This window comes from Leptonotus elevatus, chromosome 16 (assembly GCF_054856555.1).
Source record: "Leptonotus elevatus isolate MCC_2025b chromosome 16, RoL_Lele_1.0, whole genome shotgun sequence".
NCBI classification, from domain to species: domain Eukaryota; kingdom Metazoa; phylum Chordata; class Actinopteri; order Syngnathiformes; family Syngnathidae; genus Leptonotus; species Leptonotus elevatus.
Genome location: NC_141254.1, coordinates 16,524,383 through 16,540,696, shown reverse-complemented (window position 1 = coordinate 16,540,696; position 16,314 = coordinate 16,524,383). Strand labels below are relative to the sequence as shown.

Genomic DNA, 16,314 nt, shown 5'->3' with positions numbered 1-16,314 from the left:
GGCAGGTGATTCATCATGAAAATGACATAAACCACAAAGATTGAAAGTAAACACTTTCAGATAGGGTAGTTGGAACTCAACAATGGGTGTGTTTGTACTGACTGCATAACTAAAAGGTGTTAGCTGGGCAGGTGAGGACCACGTTGCATATAAATACAGTAGAAGTGAGAGGAAAGGGAACAGTCATACAAGATGGCATCTACAAGAACGGCAATCTTCTCCGTGGGCCTCCTGCTGTTGTCCATTCAAGGGGCGCTTACCATCAGAGGTGAATATATTGCACAGGCACAAACTAGAAGCAGAACTACAACTAAATATAGAAACATCTACCGAAATGATAGGAATTGGCCTTCTGAAAAAATATTTTACTGTGTGTGAATCTGTGTAATATGAATGTATTGAGATGTACCCGTGTTGTGCAACTTACCCTGCAGGACAGGCCTCACTTCCCATTCGACTGTCTGTGATGAACGACCTGTCTAACATGACCCCGGAGACTCATTTCACATCCGTGTTGGAGGGAGGGGTGCTGCTGGGGGCTTTGAGGCGAATACAGGAGCTGCAGCCAGACTTTGAGTAAGACCCCATCCCCCCCCCCCCCCCGCCACATGTGTGAGCCTCAGCTGTTTCTGCTCCAGCTCACATTGTCGCGCCCCACCAGGTTCACCCTGAGAGAAGACCCAAACTACGGCCTGTTTTTGGAGAGCGTTAACGGCGTGGCCGGAAGTGAAAAGGATCAAACTTACTGGGAGATTCTGTCAGAAAACTCGGGGGAATACACGCGGTTGGATGTGGGTGAGTTTCCTCCCCAGAGTCAATTACATCTGAGGGAGACTTAATGAGGCTTAATGAGACATGGGGATTTTGGTTTTCATCAACTCACTGCTTTGGGACACCCATTAGTGTGATGATTCTGCTGTAATAAATGACAAAAAAATATTGGGTGCACCTGAACAATCCAATTACCAATCAACAATGATGTCTTTACAAAGATGTATAATACAACAGAAAAATATGATTTGCTCAATTTTTTGGGGGTCCTTTCTAATGAAACCACGTAGGCCACCTTCGTGTGCTGATTACAGTTGCTTTTAGTATCATCAATCTTGGAAAAGGCAAGTGTTTTATAAATACCGTATTGTTAACAAGTTTCTATTGGCCATCGGAAATGTCATTTCACAATAATACATATTTCTTCTTTCTTCACACAATTATGGTGGCCCTGATTAGCAAAACGCAAAAACAACAAAAGTGAGCGCTACAGCTAATCAATAAAACACAAAACATATCAAAAACCCTGAAAATTAAACAGCGTCGCATTAAAAGACACACACACACAAAACAAGTAACTTAAGAAAAAAGGTAATTGCAAGCACAAATTAAAAAACAAAACAAAAAATGAAACACAACAACAAATCAAAAAGAAATAAAGAAACAAATGGAATTACAGATTTGTTTTTGTTATCTGTTTTTGCGTATTTAAAAAAAAAAATCTAATGTATTTTGTTTTGTGTTTTTTTTTCTTTGCTGTAGTGCTTTATTTATTTGTGTTTTGCTCTTCAGGGCTACTAAACAAAAGTCTCAAAAGATCATTACCTTGTCCTAATAAACAGACGACAGTCAACATGGTTTATAATGACATGTTCTTATCAAGTACTGTAAACTATATGCCTTGCAAGCTCTTTAAACTACGGGGAAAACAAAAAAAATATTTTTGCTTGAATAAACCAAGTGTCAACATCACTAGAAAATGAACGTGAAATTAACTGGGCAGTAAAAAAAAATTGTTGCTGTTTTTTTTCCCCCTTCAGAACATTACGTCTAATATTGTTTCTGTTTTCACAGGAATTGGCTGCTACACACCATCAGAAAATGAACACATTGTACTGAGGTTCAGTACTTGGGCCAAATAATCAAGAAAGACCATCAATGGACATCACAGTCATCGGAATCATTTGTGAGAGTGCCAACTGATCATTTATTTTTTTACGTTGATTTAGAAAAGCAAAAACAGCACCACCTGGTGGTTAACATTGGTAGTACATGAACATCAGGCACACAAGTGCATTTTAGAAATCAACTCAAAAGACTGTAAAATATTCAAACAAATGACATGCAATTCAATTTAGGTGACATGCTTGAGAACACCAATACAGCAGCAAGGGCGCTTCAGCTTTAACATTTCATATTTACAAAATACAGCTGAAAATAAAGATTTTGCAATCCAAATAATTGATCTGGTGCAACTTCCACATACCTTTTTGCAGCGCAATGTTCATATAAATAAACTCTACCTATTCTGTGTTAAATGTCCCCCTGAGCTCTCAGAGTGATGCTGTGATCCCTTTTGCAATGAGATTAAGGTTTCAACTCCCTCAGGGACAGATGGACGAAACGACGGAGCCACTAATCTACATGGTTTCATTCCTCTCTCCTGTGTTTAGCTTTAACTTGCAATAAACCATACAGTAAGGTGGACATATTAATGTATACTGTAACCATAATCATTCCTGGCTTTTGGATCAATAGTAAGCATTGAGAAAATCTGATACTGTCTTTTAGACAATATTGAGCAATCCAAAAATCGTCCCAAGTGCACAATAATAAATAAAGAGATGAAGCGGTTGGTTCGAAAACTGTGTTGTATCTGACTTAATGAAATAAGGACTCAGCCAGACGACGTTCCATAACACAAGACAACAAACCGTTTCTTGTGATGATGCTACAGCTAGCTCAGTTACTCCAGATTTTCTCCAGGTGATGTCTCCTGTTGTTTATTTTTAGCCTGTCCATACTGAAACCACAAAAAAAAAAGAAGAAGATGGGTTATACACACTGGAATTCCTGAAGAGAGACAAAATATTTAGTTTGACTCATTTAAACTGGACTTCCACATACTTCACCCAACTAACTTTACTAAGGAAATGTTTTTTTTAAATGTCCAAATACTATTAAAGACAGCATACAGACAGATAAGTTCCAAAGGGAAACTACAGGAGTAGCAATCAGAGTGTATTTGACTTGTAAAGTAATTCTGTTACAAATTGGACAATTACTATTCCTCATAACAACAACACTATTGATGATCATGGTTGTAGCTGCAGACCCAGGAGCACCAATTAGAAGGGGAGAATTTATTAGCTTTGAGGTTCCAAAGCCTACTTACGGCACGATAAAGCACAGTCACAGATGCAAGGGATACACTGAGCAAAGAAACGCTTCCAGCCAGTCTCCTTCTTCCTGCAGTTGTGTATCTGAGTGCAGCCTAGCTTGGGAGGACCAGAGTAGCTTTTATATGCACAGGTAGAGTTACATGTCCCGTTGAGTTCCCGCTCACTGACTTCAATGGAGCCCTTTTTGCACATTCCTACAAAAAAAATATTGAAAATAACATTATACTGTGAGTGTTATATAGTGTTTCGTACCATTGTGTTTACATACGGAGGCAGGTAGGTTTCCGAGTCCATAGGCCATTCGCTTGGCAAGTCCTGGTGGCGTTTCCCACCAACATGAAGCCAGGACGACACGAGTACCTCAGTACAGATCCCACCCACCAGTCATTTCCATAAACAATTCCATTGTAATCCACATCTGGCTTCCCGCAATTGACTATCATAAAAAGCAAAGCGCAAATATTAGAAACTAGATTACAATGTTCAGTCTTGCTGTATTCTTGGATTACCTCTGCAAAGGGACTTGTAACCCAGCCAGCAGCAGCTCGAGTCGCCACAGGGATCTCGCCTGAGCTCCTGGTGGCGCGCGTTGCAGCCGGACAGACAAACTGGGGCCGTCCCTGACCAGTAGATGTCCCCCAGGAAATCGGGTTGCCCGATCCATTCTATGTCAACTACTGGAAACGCTTTGATTACTTTTTTCTCCTTAACCATTGCGCCATAGCACATTAGTGTAACATCAAGTGTGCCGTAGAAAATGAATGTATTCAAATTCATCTAATTGGTCCTTAAATGATTGTTTACTACAAATACTTCATCTTTTTTTTTTTTTTATCTATATGAGTGACAGGTGATTCGGCGACAGAATTGTTGAAGATTTCTGTGTGTGTCTTTCTTCAATTCCTACGTATATCTATTATCAGGTTTATATTCAAGTTAACAGGCCCAAATTTCACACAAAACAGTATTTCAGAATATTATGGGCCATTCCAAAATTGGAGAACATTCTCTGATAACCCAAGAAGTTTCAATCATGCACAAAAATTAAAAAAAAATGCACTTGTGTGAATTATAGTTATACTAAGACAAAATGTAACTACAGCTCTAGTATAAAATATTATAATACTTAAAATATAATTTAAAACGACAAAATAGCTCATAAGCACTCCCTAAGAATGCTCCCCCCCTCCCTTATTTATGATCAACTTAAATGCAAAACATAACAAATGTATTACTTTTAAATCAGTTTTTCTTGTATAATTTTGTTGACATGTGTCTTTGTAATTGTTTAAACATTGATTTATCGCAGTCATATTTTAAGTAGTAGTAATCATGCTATTTCTCTTAAAACAGATGCAACGATGTCCAAAAAAAAAAGAGAGCTCCATGTCCATTTCTATTTTATTACTGTTTTTTTATGTTTTCCACTCAAACCAACACAACCCTTGACTTCTATTATCTTAAGAAGTATCAATAAGGTTGTACTTTTTTTTTTTAATTAAATGGCCAAATTTAAACTTGACCAATTAGCATAGCAACACAGCTAGGATGCTAACTTGAGCAAAAACTAACATTTATCACTGAAGGGCAACAAAAAATATTAAAATTAAATGTGTCTTTAAATAATATGTAACATTCTTTATTCCAGGATTTATTGAGCAATATTTGAGATTATAAAGTGTAATAATAATAAAGTGTAGCACTGACCGTTTATATCTATTATTTTTTTTACCCTGAAAACATGTATTTAAAAAAAAAAAGGTTAATTCTCAAAAAGTGTGCCTAAAATGTCCTCCAATTCTGCAATTACCCATTTATTGTGACATTTTTGTTTGGTGGAGAGGTGTGATCTTTTTCTAATATAAATGTAAATTGAAATATGTCCTTTGGCTAGTTTGAGAAACATTAATGTATTACATGACAAAAAGTTCATCAAAACAGATCCTTCATGAAACAAGCTTCGTCAGCAAATCAAGGCATGATAGTAGATCTTACCACTAATTTCTACTCCTTCGATCCATTCAGACACCTGAGAAGTTGCCTTCTGCAAGGACGTAAAAAACAGCAACAGCAGTGGACGAAACCTCATGGCTTTTACGCTCCTTTGCAACGTTTCTGGCAAACCCTGCAGATCTGGGAAGTCAGTCAAAGTCATGTTGCCCAGCAAAGAGTCAATACATTCCTGCCTTTGCACATTAGCTGAGTGAAGACGATGAGTGGAGCAACACACTTAAGCTGTGTGTGTGTGTTGCCTAATCTTCTACACACAGAAAATACCACTAAAGGTTATGTATCTGGAGCAAGCAGTGGGGAAATTAAAGTATTTTAAGCCATTTGCATTTTGAAAGCAACACATATGATGAAATTCTAATGTTTAGCAATAGCACTAAACAGATTGGGTTTAAATTAGAGGTGCAATAAAATGAAATTGTCATTAGGGGGCGCAGTAAAACACTTCTACCTGGTAAATGTAATTTAAAAAATGTAATGTAGGAACTGTGTCAAATATTCCACAATGCTTAATTTGGATTACCAGTCAGTGGGTCAACATTAACCATAGTAATACTGCATCTGTGTCACTTCATCTTATGGGTATTTTTTCTTTTTTAAATATGTTGCCTCTTTTATGTAGTTATAGTGGTAACCAAGCATAGCGACTCCTAAAGTCTTTATTATGGCTATTTAGCTAAGATAGTCACAAAAAATAATAATAAATAAAGCTAATATATATATATATATATATATATATAATTAATAAATAAGACAAAAAAACAAAACCTCATAGAGGGTAAAAATGAAAACCAAATCACTGCTGTACACTTGCCTGACTAGTCAGCCGGGATATGCTCTCGTTCCCTGCAACCCTGAACAGGATAAGTGGTATAGAGAATGAATGGATGGATGAAAAACAAACATTTCACAGCACAATATTTGAAACTCTATTTTAATTTAGTTATTTTTTTTGTGCAGTACAAAAACATGACAAATGTGGTAGTCCTTACATATATTTGAAGTGTGGATGCCATTCTCTTTGTCATAGTTATCATTAAGCAACCTTCATATTACGGAAAGTGATATAACTGTGTCATGTTGCTATATAGGAGGTAGGACACATTGGATGAATTCAAGTTAGAAGTATACAAAAATTCAGACAATGTGGTTCTTCACAATGTTGGCAAGCACAATGGGGGGGGGGGGGGGGGGTGTCAATCAATTGCCTAAGATGATGGACAAAACAATTCTTTCAAAACTTTAGATCACATTTTACCCTTCTCTGAAACTTGGTTTCAGTTGAGATACAAGCAAATGCAAAAAAAGTACAGCGATGCCTTGAGATAAGAGTTTAATTCGTTTTGTGACCATGTACATAACTCAAAAACTCAAATCCTAGCCCCCTAATTTAGATGAATGGAAATATCATTAATCCATTCTGACCTGCTTTTTAAAAAAAATGGTTGTAATGTGATTTTTTATATATTATTGTACTTCAAGTTATCATAACCTAACAAAACAAAACATATAAATACTCGGCTTGGTCATGAAGATTTAATTGTGCTGCTCCTTCTAGAAGAGCTTAAAGTCTCTTTTTTTCATAGAATTGCTCACCTTGTATCAAACTGTTGCTTAACATCAATTGAATTGAGTTTTCTGCCACCATTCAGTATATCTCAAGGTTACGTTCCCAGATCAAAACAAACCCTCAGTTCAGGTACTTGTATCTCAAGGCACCACTGTATTCACATACGGCTCACCACAATGGTGAAAGAGGTCAAACTGTCTGCATGTCTTGTTCTTGAGCAGCATCCTGATACTGTAGTATGACGGTGTTGTCCGCCGCCTGTGTCAAACCTCCAGTGAGAATAGAGAACAAGATGCTCTCTTCCTGACTGCTCTCCTCACAGCTGACGGCGGGCGCCTCCGTCTTCTGCTCCTCCAGCAGCAACCCTCTCAGCTCTACCTGCATTTCTGAAGGAGCGGCCCTGGGGGACTCTTCGCCCTCCTCGGCGTGCCCGCTTTGCCTCTCTCGCATCAGCTGCTCGGTCAGCTCCACGCTCTCGTAGCGGATCAGCTGCAGCCGCAAGAAGCCGTCATCGTGCTCCTTGTACCTGGCAGCAATGATTGCGAAAGTCGACGGGATGTTGCATACGTCACCGTCTACGCATTTTTATTTATTTATTCAGCGTCACATACCTGAACCGCGGGTGTCCAGAAGGCCATTTGAACTGGTGTTTTTTGTGCAGGTGGATTGTGAGATTATTTCCCCTGGTGAAGCACTGATCGCACACATGACACTTGTAGCGAGCTATAAAATTCCCCTGGAAAAACACAATTTGAGAGAGTAAGAGAGTTAAAAAAAAAACACACACAAAAAAAAACTGTTTTTATAGGTCAACACTTCTCAAAACACTACTTTTAACATTCAGCATAATTACATATTATAAACCAGTTAAATTATTTACAGTCTCTTTTATTATGTTTTTTTATTAATATTTTAGAATACTTAACTATTAATAAAATATTATTTCTTTACTAAATAAATAAATGTAAAAAAAACAAGATTTTTAACACTACTTTTAACATTCAGCATAATTACATATTATAAACCAGTTAAATTGTTTACAGTCTCTTTTATTATGTTTTTTTAATTAATATTTTAGAATACTAAACTATTAATAAAATACTCTTTCTTTACTAAATAAATAAATGTAAAAAAAAAGAATTGTTTTCTTCTGCATTCTGGAACAGATGAATGGCATTTCAATAGGATTTTTTTTTCATATACACAGGAAATGTTAATTATGTGGAAAATCTTGGTCATGAAACAAATTGAACATGAAATCAAGGTAACACTGCAGACAGTAAAAACCCATTAAAAAAAGATTGCCATAAACCGACGAGATAAACTTCTTAAAAAAAAAAAAACAGCAATGTAGCCGATCTGTGGTGGGTAAATCATGATACAATGGAAGAACGCTGCATTGCCCCCTCTTACCTCATGCTCCTTTTTGTGGTGAGTCTTCATGGTGACAAGTGTGCGAGAGGTGAAATCGCAGCCAGAGACTTCGCAGTGGTAAGCAGGGTCACTGCTGTGGCTGTCCAAATGTTTACGTAGATCCACCAGATTCTTACAGCTACACATGAGATTATCAGAATATCAATCACTTTATTAAGACATTTGAGAAAGAAAAAAGGAGTAGCTGCACCTTTTCCGTAAAAAAATATATAAATAAAAATCGTTTTGCAGGATGTGCTACCTGTATTCACAGTAGTCACAGCTATATGGCTTCTCATTACTGTGTCGGAACTTTATATGGTTGCGCAGCGCTGACGGCGAAGGGCAAGTCATGTCACACAATGGGCACTTGTAGTGGCTCACTAAACAAAGCAGAGATCAACGATATAAAGATCATATGGCATGGAAAATTAACCTCAAATTAACCTCATGGTTTATATGTAGTTTATTGTGAATGTTTTTCCATATGGGGAAATATAAGACGGGAAAATATTTTTTGTGTGTAATGTAGCGTGGCTGTTAAATGTTATTGATGAAAGGAAGTGTAAAAAAATTTTTTGAATATAAAAGGGTAAAAAGGCTGGGGGGGGGGGGGTCAACTTGGAAACAATACGAAGTATTATAGCTTGCTACTAACCGTGGGTCCTCATGTGGTCTCTGAGCAGTCTCTCTGTTGCAAAGCGTTTTAAACAGTGGGAACACTGGAACCTTTGGCCTAGTGACAGCATTCATCAAAGCGCATAAAGTCAATTCTACGGTTGCAACCATTAACTATCTTGTTGATGCATATCCCTGCCCATGTTTCACCTTCCATAGCACTCTGTCGAATGATGTGGTCAAAGAATTTTGTGTTGCTGGCGTACATCCCTCCACAACCAGGACATGCCACAACCTTCTCCTGGGTGTGGCTGCGTAGATGCTCCCGTAATTTAGGACGACCTTTAGCAGTAGCATCGCAATCTGATTTTTTTTTTTTTTAAGGAAGAAAACCCATGATAGCATTTGCATTACATAGGGTTAGGTCTGTCCAAACTGCCATATCCGAACAAACTTGACTTACCCTTCCATCCACAGCGTACTTGGAATTCACACTCTTTTGCTGGTATGTCTATAGAGAAGCTGTGAAGCTCCACGTGTCTGTAGAACCACTCTGGATTCTCATAAGGTGGTTGCTTTAAGAAACATGCAGAAAAAGAAGCAATTGCATTTTAAAACCTTACATAAGGATTACTTCAAACATTTCACAAATACCTCAAGCATACCTCACAGTCTTGCCACAGGCAGATAAAATTGTCAGGGATTTCAGGGACAATGTTGTGGCTCTGGTCGCTGATGGAGCATGTGCCAATGTCTGCCTGGCCATTAAGTACTTGCTGACCCAACTGTTTCAGCTTAGTATGGTAACAATGGAAGAAGACATGTCGCCGGAACTCTTCAGGACCCTCCATAGAGCAGAACCCGCAGTCTCTCCAAAGACAGTTTCTCTCCACTGGTCAGAAAAGATTGCAAAAGTAGTCCAAAATAATATTTAAAACAAAAGCAGACAAAGAAAGGGTCTCCACTAAAGCTTAACAAATAAAATATAACTACATCTGTTTTAAATCGAAGTCAACTGTACAGTCTGAACCAAATTTCCAATTAAACGCATTAAGTGCAAGTTGCTAATAATGACACACACAATTCGTCAATATGTTCTTTCTCAGGCATTCAAAAAGTTTCTAATGTTGCTTTTTTTCCCAAGAGCTGGGCTTGTGTAATGGATCTGATGGAATGTGAGCTGAGACTTCTGCCATGTTTACATTCATTGAAGTGTTGTAGGCTTCACTCTACCTTTCTAGCAGATGATCCACACGATTAAACGTTTAGTTCTCCATATTTACGCAGTTTACGAGCCAGTGAACGGATACAGACGAACAATATGCTGGCTTCGAGATCCACTCACCCTCTGGTTCTTCTTCATCCTCCTCCTCCGCCATGTTCACTGCATCCAAGTGAACCTCCACATGATTGCAGAATTTTTCCATTTGATTGAACGACTCCTGACACGATCCCCACTCACATTCTAATGTCAGCGTATTTTTCCGCAATCGTTTATTGGGAGGCATCTCCTGGAATAAATAGTTTGAAAAAAACACACACAAAAACAAACGTTAACCGGCTAGGACCACGTAGTGATTCAAGTATTTTTTCCCCCACATTACCTTTTAAACACTCAGTAGCTTCGGAAAACTCAGAACAACGGAGTAAGAAAAGTTATTAAAATTATCATTGAAAACAGTTCCTGTGTGGATTCTAGCTGTTTTGAGTGATACAAAGATGTAGACATCTAGAACAGGTTCTTTTATACAAGCTGTGCAGTGCTTTTAACGGTCCGACGGAGGCAAAACAGTATCTTTGGTTCCCAGTGTCAAAAGTTCCGCAAAAAGTACCGCGAATCAGTACTATTTTTTAACAAATATTTTTATACTTTAAATATTTTTAATATTGACATTAAAACATTACAATATATTTGGAAGGTTTCTATATTTATATTAAACTAATTTGCTGGGTTGTAGATCTAAAAAAAAAATAAAGGTGTGTGGCTGCCGAATAGATCAGCAATAACCTTAATAATAAATATTTATCTAAAAAATAATAATACAAAATTGAACAAATTATATTGATACGTAATGTGTATTTCAGCCTTTATTTTACAGTTTGAACCCTATTTACAACCGCCAGTATCCCATTTGAAGTCACATTCTAGATCACAGTAGTCCAGTGCCTTTTGACAAAACAATGAGTCCTTGGTGGGGAAAAAAACAAGTAGAATAACGTAAAAAGAGGAGAGAACGCCTTTACTTTTTTTCAGTAACTTAAAAACATATTGAGTTTCCCAAGTGTACTTTTATAATACACCCTATTGTTACATATTACCATATGTTTGATTGCTAATTGTGCACCAGAGTCCATGATTTGCAAGTAGCTTTTATACTTTGTGCTAAGTGAGTGGTTTTAATGTCTTGATTATCATGTGATTAATTTGCTCTTCCGTTTTCTGCTAGGACATGTGAATTTTCCCACTGCAGAGTTAAAAAAGAAAAAGAAAAAAAGAAAAAAAAGATAATCAAATTAAAATCCCTTTTATTTACACAACATCCCTATAAGTAAAGTGAACAGGTACAATTAAAATCATGGACTGCTGCTTTATAAATAAATTATCACTGAATTTAGTCTAACTATATAGGCGGCATGATGGTCGTTACTTCAGAGTAGTGGTGTAGTCCAGGCAGGTATACACGGGTATACGGAGTTCTTTTTCACCCACCTCTACATTGATGCACACCGTTCTAACCACAGTTTTCACTATTTTTGTTCATTGTTCAATTTGTTTTATAACATATAATTTGTTTGCCTCATAATAAATATAATTTCAGGCTGCTTGTGTTACCAAACTGTTCTTAACAAGCCGTGACCATTTTATTATTGTAACTACAAGTGACGGATTTTAATTCTTACATGTCACCGTTTCTTTAAAAAAAAAAAAAAAGATGAAAATTGAGCGTACATGTATACCCACTTCTCCAGGGACCACTACACCACTCTCACTACATTCCTTATAAACCCTCAGTACAAAAATATACTCTTTGGCATGCCAGAATAATCAAAATTACTCAAACATGGTTACACGTTTCAAATGGCAATTCATTGAAATTAGAGTTACAAACCACAGAGTGATTTCTGTCATATTTGTACATGATGTAAACATAACCTATCATTTCCCTGACACGGGGTCGTAACCACACATTGAGGCCGAGGATCGAAAGTAACTGAGGTAATAGAATATTTTTAAAAGGCACACAAACAATGAGCCTGTAAAGTTGTTCCAAAAATATGCGTTTCTCTGTCATCCTCTAGACGTCGTAGAAGAGGCGCACCAGATGGTAACGGATCCCAAAAGCCAATGCGCTTCCCATTACCTGCACACAAAAAAAATTAAACATTCATGTTCTTTCTGAAGTCGATAGCTGCTTGAGCTGTTTTGGCTCTACCTGTATCAGGAGCATGATGGCAGTGAGATTTCTCTCGTGGGTTGGACCGAGGAATTTCAACACAAGATTTATTATGGTCATGTTGTTGCACTCAATGAATTCGTCATCTTCTTCTTGGCCTCTGCGCACCTCAAGGAGATTCAGTAACTCTGCAACCTGTCGAGGAGGCCGTTTTTTTTATTGGATACAACAAACGCTGCACACGAAAATAGCAGCTGGAAGTCTGTCATTAAATGGTCTGCATTGCCACATGCATAATCACGATAAGCTATGATTATTATTATTGAAACTATCTTGACTTTAAAAAATAAATGAAGTAACAAGACACTTCTTAAGGTACAGCGAAAAATGTAAATGAGATCTAATCAAAGGAATTCTACCTTGAGAGATGAAAATCATCATCTAAACTGAACTTATGAACGTTATTTCTAATATTATCCTCCATTATATTGCTAAATAAGACCTGTTGGTAGAAACACCCCAAACAGAATGCAGTGCAGTACTACAATACTGCAAACTACAATTAACAAATAACATCAACATCATAGCTCCGTCTCAAATTAGATCTCGTATTGAACACACCTGCAGAATGAGATGTCCTAGTTTGGAAAGGTCATTTCTTTTGAATTTAGAGAAACTCATCCCCAGTTTGCCTGTGTCTGGATTCAACCTTAGACGTGCATTTCATAATAGGAGAGAAAGTGGATAAGGGGCTCAAAGATGAAATGGACATCACATAAAAATGTGTATGTACACTACCTGGGAAGTCTGTGTCTAGGACAGGGGATGATGTGAAAAAGCTGAGGCAAGGAGTAGAGAAAGTTAACCACTTGAGGAATGAAAAATAACAGCATTGTTTTGCTGAAGTGTCCTAGGATGCCAACAACAGCAAAGGTCATCCCTGCAAAGTAGCAGAAAGTATCTCCCACGAACACGGACGAGGGGTACCTATCACAAAATAAATAAATAAATAAATAAAACGATTGCAAGAATATTGAAACATTAGTGTGCTGTTTGACATCAACGGCATCAGATGAGAGAATTGGCCTACCAGTTGTGATAAAAAAGTGCTAAAGTGGTGAAGAAGAACGGCATCATGAAGTAGAGAGAGAAAACATGATCATCGTGGTAATCCCCTGAAATGAAGAAACATCAATGGTCAAATTTCATTTCCCCCTCATTTATGAAGGATACACATGGGCAGAATCAAATCGACTTTGGAAATGGATTCATCGCAACACACCGCTGAGCTCCAGCAGGTTGAAGATGATGATGGAGCCAGAGATGAACAGAGCTTGACCTGACTCGATGCCGTTAATGCCAGCCAGGATGTTGATGGCGTTGGTGCAAAAGACTGCCAGCATGCCCATGTACACGTAGTAGAGAATACCTGTCAAAAGAAAGTGTAAATTCATTTTTGTATTAATCAACTATGAGAAGCAAATTACAAAGCAGGGCTTTATACACAACTCAAATGTACTGTATTAACCCATTCACTGCCATAAATTCATTAAAAAAATTTTTTATTAAAAATTAGGGGTGACAGGTGATTAAAAATTTGAATCGCACAACTTCACTAATTAACTCACGATTAATCAAAAATGTTATATTTGTTCTAAATGTACAATAACAAAATTCTCATACTCTTGTTAACAAAAGTGGAAAAAAATGTTGAACTAATAGAAATAGTTCAAATGATTGTTTTACGTTTATAGCAGTCAATGGCAGTGAATGAATAAAAAAAAAAGATTATTAAAAATTCGGGGCGTCAGGCGATTAATTTTTATCGTTATTAATAGCACGATTTCACTAATTAACTCACGATTAATCAAAAATTGTATATTTGTTCTAAATGTACAATAAAAAAAATCTAGGTTTTCATACTCTTGTTAACAAGTGTGGAAAAAAAGTATAACACTAATAGAAATAGTTCCAATGAATTTTTGACGTTTATAGCCATCAATGGCAGTGAATGAGTTAATATGAAAAGTTTTATATACTGTGTTTTTTGGTCAAATAAATACTAACAGAGAGGGAAAAAAATCCTAAATGTTTGTTGTGCCCAGTGAGTTAACATCAACCAACCCAACTCACCTAGATCCAAATGCAGCCCTAGCAGTGCTCTGAACGGTTTGGGGACCAGGATGATCGTGTTGCCAAAGTTGGTGAAATAGACCATGAGAAGTGGCAGGGAGGCCATGGTGGGAAGCAGGAGCTTGTGTCTCCATCGCAGGTTGAGCACGTCATCGGCGAATCCCAGAAAGATCATGCAGCAGATGGCGAGCAGCGCACCGATTAGCTGCACAAACTAAAGAAACAGCACAATCAGAAGTGGTTGACATAATTTTTGTTGTTAAAGTTGTCTGTGATGTCCATAAAATACCAAAACTGAAAAAAAATACAAGATTATACAGAAAATCTTTAAATGCCAGAAATTTGCAGGCTGGCACACGCAATCGTTCTTGGAACTGATAACATCAAACCACATTTTTTTTTAAATCAGGCCATGGATGAGGAATATCTTGCTTTGCGGAATCTCAGAGTCGTTCATGCTTCCTGGTTCACATAGCTCAATGTCGCTGGACAGCAACAACATATTTGTTACTGCCTACCACTGGCTTTAATATGGTCCACTCCTACCTACCTCATCATGTGGAAAGCCATTGCACTGATCTCCAACAAAGCAACTGAGGAAAGGCACTGGGATGAAGCAGAAGAGGATGATGAGGAAGACTGTCCCACTGATGACACCCTGTGATTCTGGACTACAGAAACAGAAGAGGCTCACGCATTTTTATATTCGTCCCAAACACAATCCAAGACGTGAATTGTACTCACACTTGATTTTTTGTCAGTTTGTTTAGATCCATGCCGTACAATCTGGCCGAGATGAAATGGTCCTTAAAAGTGGGAATCAGCTTCATTGTGGCCAGGCAGCCGAGTGCTGACATGAGGCCGTTGATGAGCAGCGGTAAGAACGGCGACGGCGACATTTTGCAGCCGTTTTTGTGCTTCTTTTTGAGTCTTAACAGGTCACCGAACTGTGCAATTCAAGTGTCGTCGACCAGTCAGTCACTCAATGAACAAACTCTACCTATCGCCACTCAGACATAAACACGTCATGCTGCCATTTTAAGACAATATACTGCGACGCATACTTGGTACAAATAATGAATAGCTCCATAAATCTTAACAGTTAAGTCATACCGGTTGCCTTCGAGAGTTTTAATGCTAAAACGTGAGCTACGTTTGAAAAAACTCCACGGCTGTCAGGTTACATTGTCCGGTTCCTGGTGTCAGACGGGCAATGTACTTCCGGATATTATTTTCAAAATAAAATAAGTGTACGTGCCCAATTACACAGTATTGTACACTAAATATGCCTCTCAAAGTGTATCAAAATTGAAAGGCTTTTAAAAGACAATATTGATTGCTATGCATCATTCGGAAAGATACTGTAATATTTTTGGGTATAATTTTTAGATTCACAAGAGCGGCAAAATATTGCAATATCATTGTGACTAAACTGTTCTGACCAGGATAACTAAAACTAATGATAGACATACTGTACTGCTAAATTAAGAGTGAGATCAGTAAATACTGACTACTGTTATTTTGTAAATATAGAATGGAGTGTATTTCATGTTGTGAGTACAGTATACATTATATCCAAATGATTCTCTAGAAATAGCAATAGAATTGGCCTCTGATTCGTAATCTGGCCTACTGAGGTTTTACATGATCAATAGTGCTCAAATGTTTGTTGCATTAAAATGTCTTTTTTTTAATCAACATTAATTAGACCACCTGTGAAATGCCATACATTAAGTACTAGTACATTTAGTCAAGAATTGCATTAATATTAATTTATAATGAATTTATTGTAAGTAGTCAAATAAAGGAATATGGCTAAATAAACATATCCAGTATAATCAACAATGTTTTTTTTTTATTTTTTATAAATGTGTTTAATGATTGTTAAATATAAATAATAGTTATCTGAGAGTGATTCAAATTCCCTATTAGTCATATATCAATTTTAATCAATCAATAACCTAGCCCCTACATCCGTTTTAAAACTCAAATATGGCTTTTG

General features: G+C 37.3%; 4 protein-coding genes across 6 annotated transcripts; 1 reads left to right on the top strand and 3 right to left on the bottom strand.

Annotated features, from left to right (window-relative positions):
- The first annotated feature begins 139 nt into the window (after positions 1 to 139).
- On the top strand, positions 140 to 2,307 carry LOC147161029 (cobalamin binding intrinsic factor-like). Its single transcript, XM_086098982.1, has 4 exons — positions 140 to 268; positions 435 to 576; positions 662 to 795; positions 1,846 to 2,307. The coding sequence occupies exons 1-4, from the start codon at positions 193 to 195 to the stop codon at positions 1,911 to 1,913; spliced, it is 420 nt and encodes a 139-aa protein (XP_085955108.1). The 5' UTR covers positions 140 to 192; the 3' UTR covers positions 1,914 to 2,307.
- LOC147161028 (C4b-binding protein) lies at positions 1,830 to 5,383 on the bottom strand. 2 transcript variants are annotated; one of them, XM_086098980.1, is made up of 5 exons: positions 5,169 to 5,383; positions 3,683 to 3,850; positions 3,442 to 3,609; positions 3,167 to 3,367; positions 1,830 to 2,794 (listed from the first exon to the last, which is right to left on the bottom strand). In XM_086098980.1, the coding sequence occupies exons 1-5, from the start codon at positions 5,326 to 5,328 to the stop codon at positions 2,781 to 2,783; spliced, it is 711 nt and encodes a 236-aa protein (XP_085955106.1). In that variant the 5' UTR covers positions 5,329 to 5,383; the 3' UTR covers positions 1,830 to 2,780. The 2 variants fall into 2 exon arrangements, with proteins under 2 accessions (XP_085955106.1, XP_085955107.1); XM_086098981.1 differs by having other exon boundaries at positions 3,683 to 3,847.
- Positions 5,384 to 6,120: 737 nt separating this feature from the next.
- Positions 6,121 to 10,718, bottom strand: hinfp (histone H4 transcription factor). 2 transcript variants are annotated; one of them, XM_086098977.1, is made up of 10 exons: positions 10,389 to 10,718; positions 10,130 to 10,295; positions 9,450 to 9,676; positions 9,248 to 9,359; positions 8,995 to 9,147; positions 8,825 to 8,902; positions 8,429 to 8,549; positions 8,167 to 8,305; positions 7,365 to 7,489; positions 6,121 to 7,279 (listed from the first exon to the last, which is right to left on the bottom strand). In XM_086098977.1, the coding sequence occupies exons 2-10, from the start codon at positions 10,290 to 10,292 to the stop codon at positions 6,943 to 6,945; spliced, it is 1,455 nt and encodes a 484-aa protein (XP_085955103.1). In that variant the 5' UTR covers positions 10,293 to 10,295; positions 10,389 to 10,718; the 3' UTR covers positions 6,121 to 6,942. The 2 variants fall into 2 exon arrangements, with proteins under 2 accessions (XP_085955103.1, XP_085955104.1); XM_086098978.1 differs by having other exon boundaries at positions 10,130 to 10,292.
- Positions 10,719 to 11,293: 575 nt separating this feature from the next.
- Positions 11,294 to 15,510, bottom strand: dpagt1 (dolichyl-phosphate (UDP-N-acetylglucosamine) N-acetylglucosaminephosphotransferase 1 (GlcNAc-1-P transferase)). The gene is made up of 9 exons (XM_086098979.1): positions 15,057 to 15,510; positions 14,863 to 14,983; positions 14,313 to 14,526; positions 13,462 to 13,608; positions 13,270 to 13,354; positions 12,978 to 13,166; positions 12,801 to 12,888; positions 12,219 to 12,374; positions 11,294 to 12,146 (listed from the first exon to the last, which is right to left on the bottom strand). Exons 1-9 carry the CDS (start codon positions 15,209 to 15,211, stop codon positions 12,081 to 12,083), a joined length of 1,221 nt encoding a protein of 406 aa, XP_085955105.1. The 5' UTR covers positions 15,212 to 15,510; the 3' UTR covers positions 11,294 to 12,080.
- Positions 15,511 to 16,314: the final 804 nt, after the last annotated feature.

What these genes read in the sequence shown, in the direction of transcription:
- LOC147161028 (XM_086098980.1), bottom strand. Translation starts at nt 5,328, where the DNA reads ATGACTTTGACTGACTTCCCAGATCTGCAGGGTTTGCCAGAAACGTTG. An exon ending in CGAAGGAGTAGAAATTAGTG is followed by an intron (nt 3,851 to 5,168) that starts GTAAGATCTACT and finishes AAGCGTTTCCAG; the next exon opens with TAGTTGACATAGAATGGATC. An exon ending in TCGGAAACCTACCTGCCTCC is followed by an intron (nt 3,368 to 3,441) that starts GTATGTAAACAC and finishes TTTTTTTTGTAG; the next exon opens with GAATGTGCAAAAAGGGCTCC.
- hinfp (XM_086098977.1), bottom strand. Translation starts at nt 10,292, where the DNA reads ATGCCTCCCAATAAACGATTGCGGAAAAATACGCTGACATTAGAATGT. An exon ending in TCGACAGAGTGCTATGGAAG is followed by an intron (nt 8,903 to 8,994) that starts GTGAAACATGGG and finishes TGCTGTCACTAG; the next exon opens with GCCAAAGGTTCCAGTGTTCC. An exon ending in AGACCACATGAGGACCCACG is followed by an intron (nt 8,550 to 8,824) that starts GTTAGTAGCAAG and finishes TGCTTTGTTTAG; the next exon opens with TGAGCCACTACAAGTGCCCA.
- LOC147161029 (XM_086098982.1), top strand. Translation starts at nt 193, where the DNA reads ATGGCATCTACAAGAACGGCAATCTTCTCCGTGGGCCTCCTGCTGTTG. An exon ending in AGGGGCGCTTACCATCAGAG is followed by an intron (nt 269 to 434) that starts GTGAATATATTG and finishes CTTACCCTGCAG; the next exon opens with GACAGGCCTCACTTCCCATT. An exon ending in ATACACGCGGTTGGATGTGG is followed by an intron (nt 796 to 1,845) that starts GTGAGTTTCCTC and finishes CTGTTTTCACAG; the next exon opens with GAATTGGCTGCTACACACCA.
- dpagt1 (XM_086098979.1), bottom strand. Translation starts at nt 15,211, where the DNA reads ATGTCGCCGTCGCCGTTCTTACCGCTGCTCATCAACGGCCTCATGTCA. An exon ending in AAACTGACAAAAAATCAAGT is followed by an intron (nt 14,984 to 15,056) that starts GTGAGTACAATT and finishes CTGTTTCTGTAG; the next exon opens with TCCAGAATCACAGGGTGTCA. An exon ending in CCTAGACACAGACTTCCCAG is followed by an intron (nt 12,889 to 12,977) that starts GTAGTGTACATA and finishes TGCACGTCTAAG; the next exon opens with GTTGAATCCAGACACAGGCA.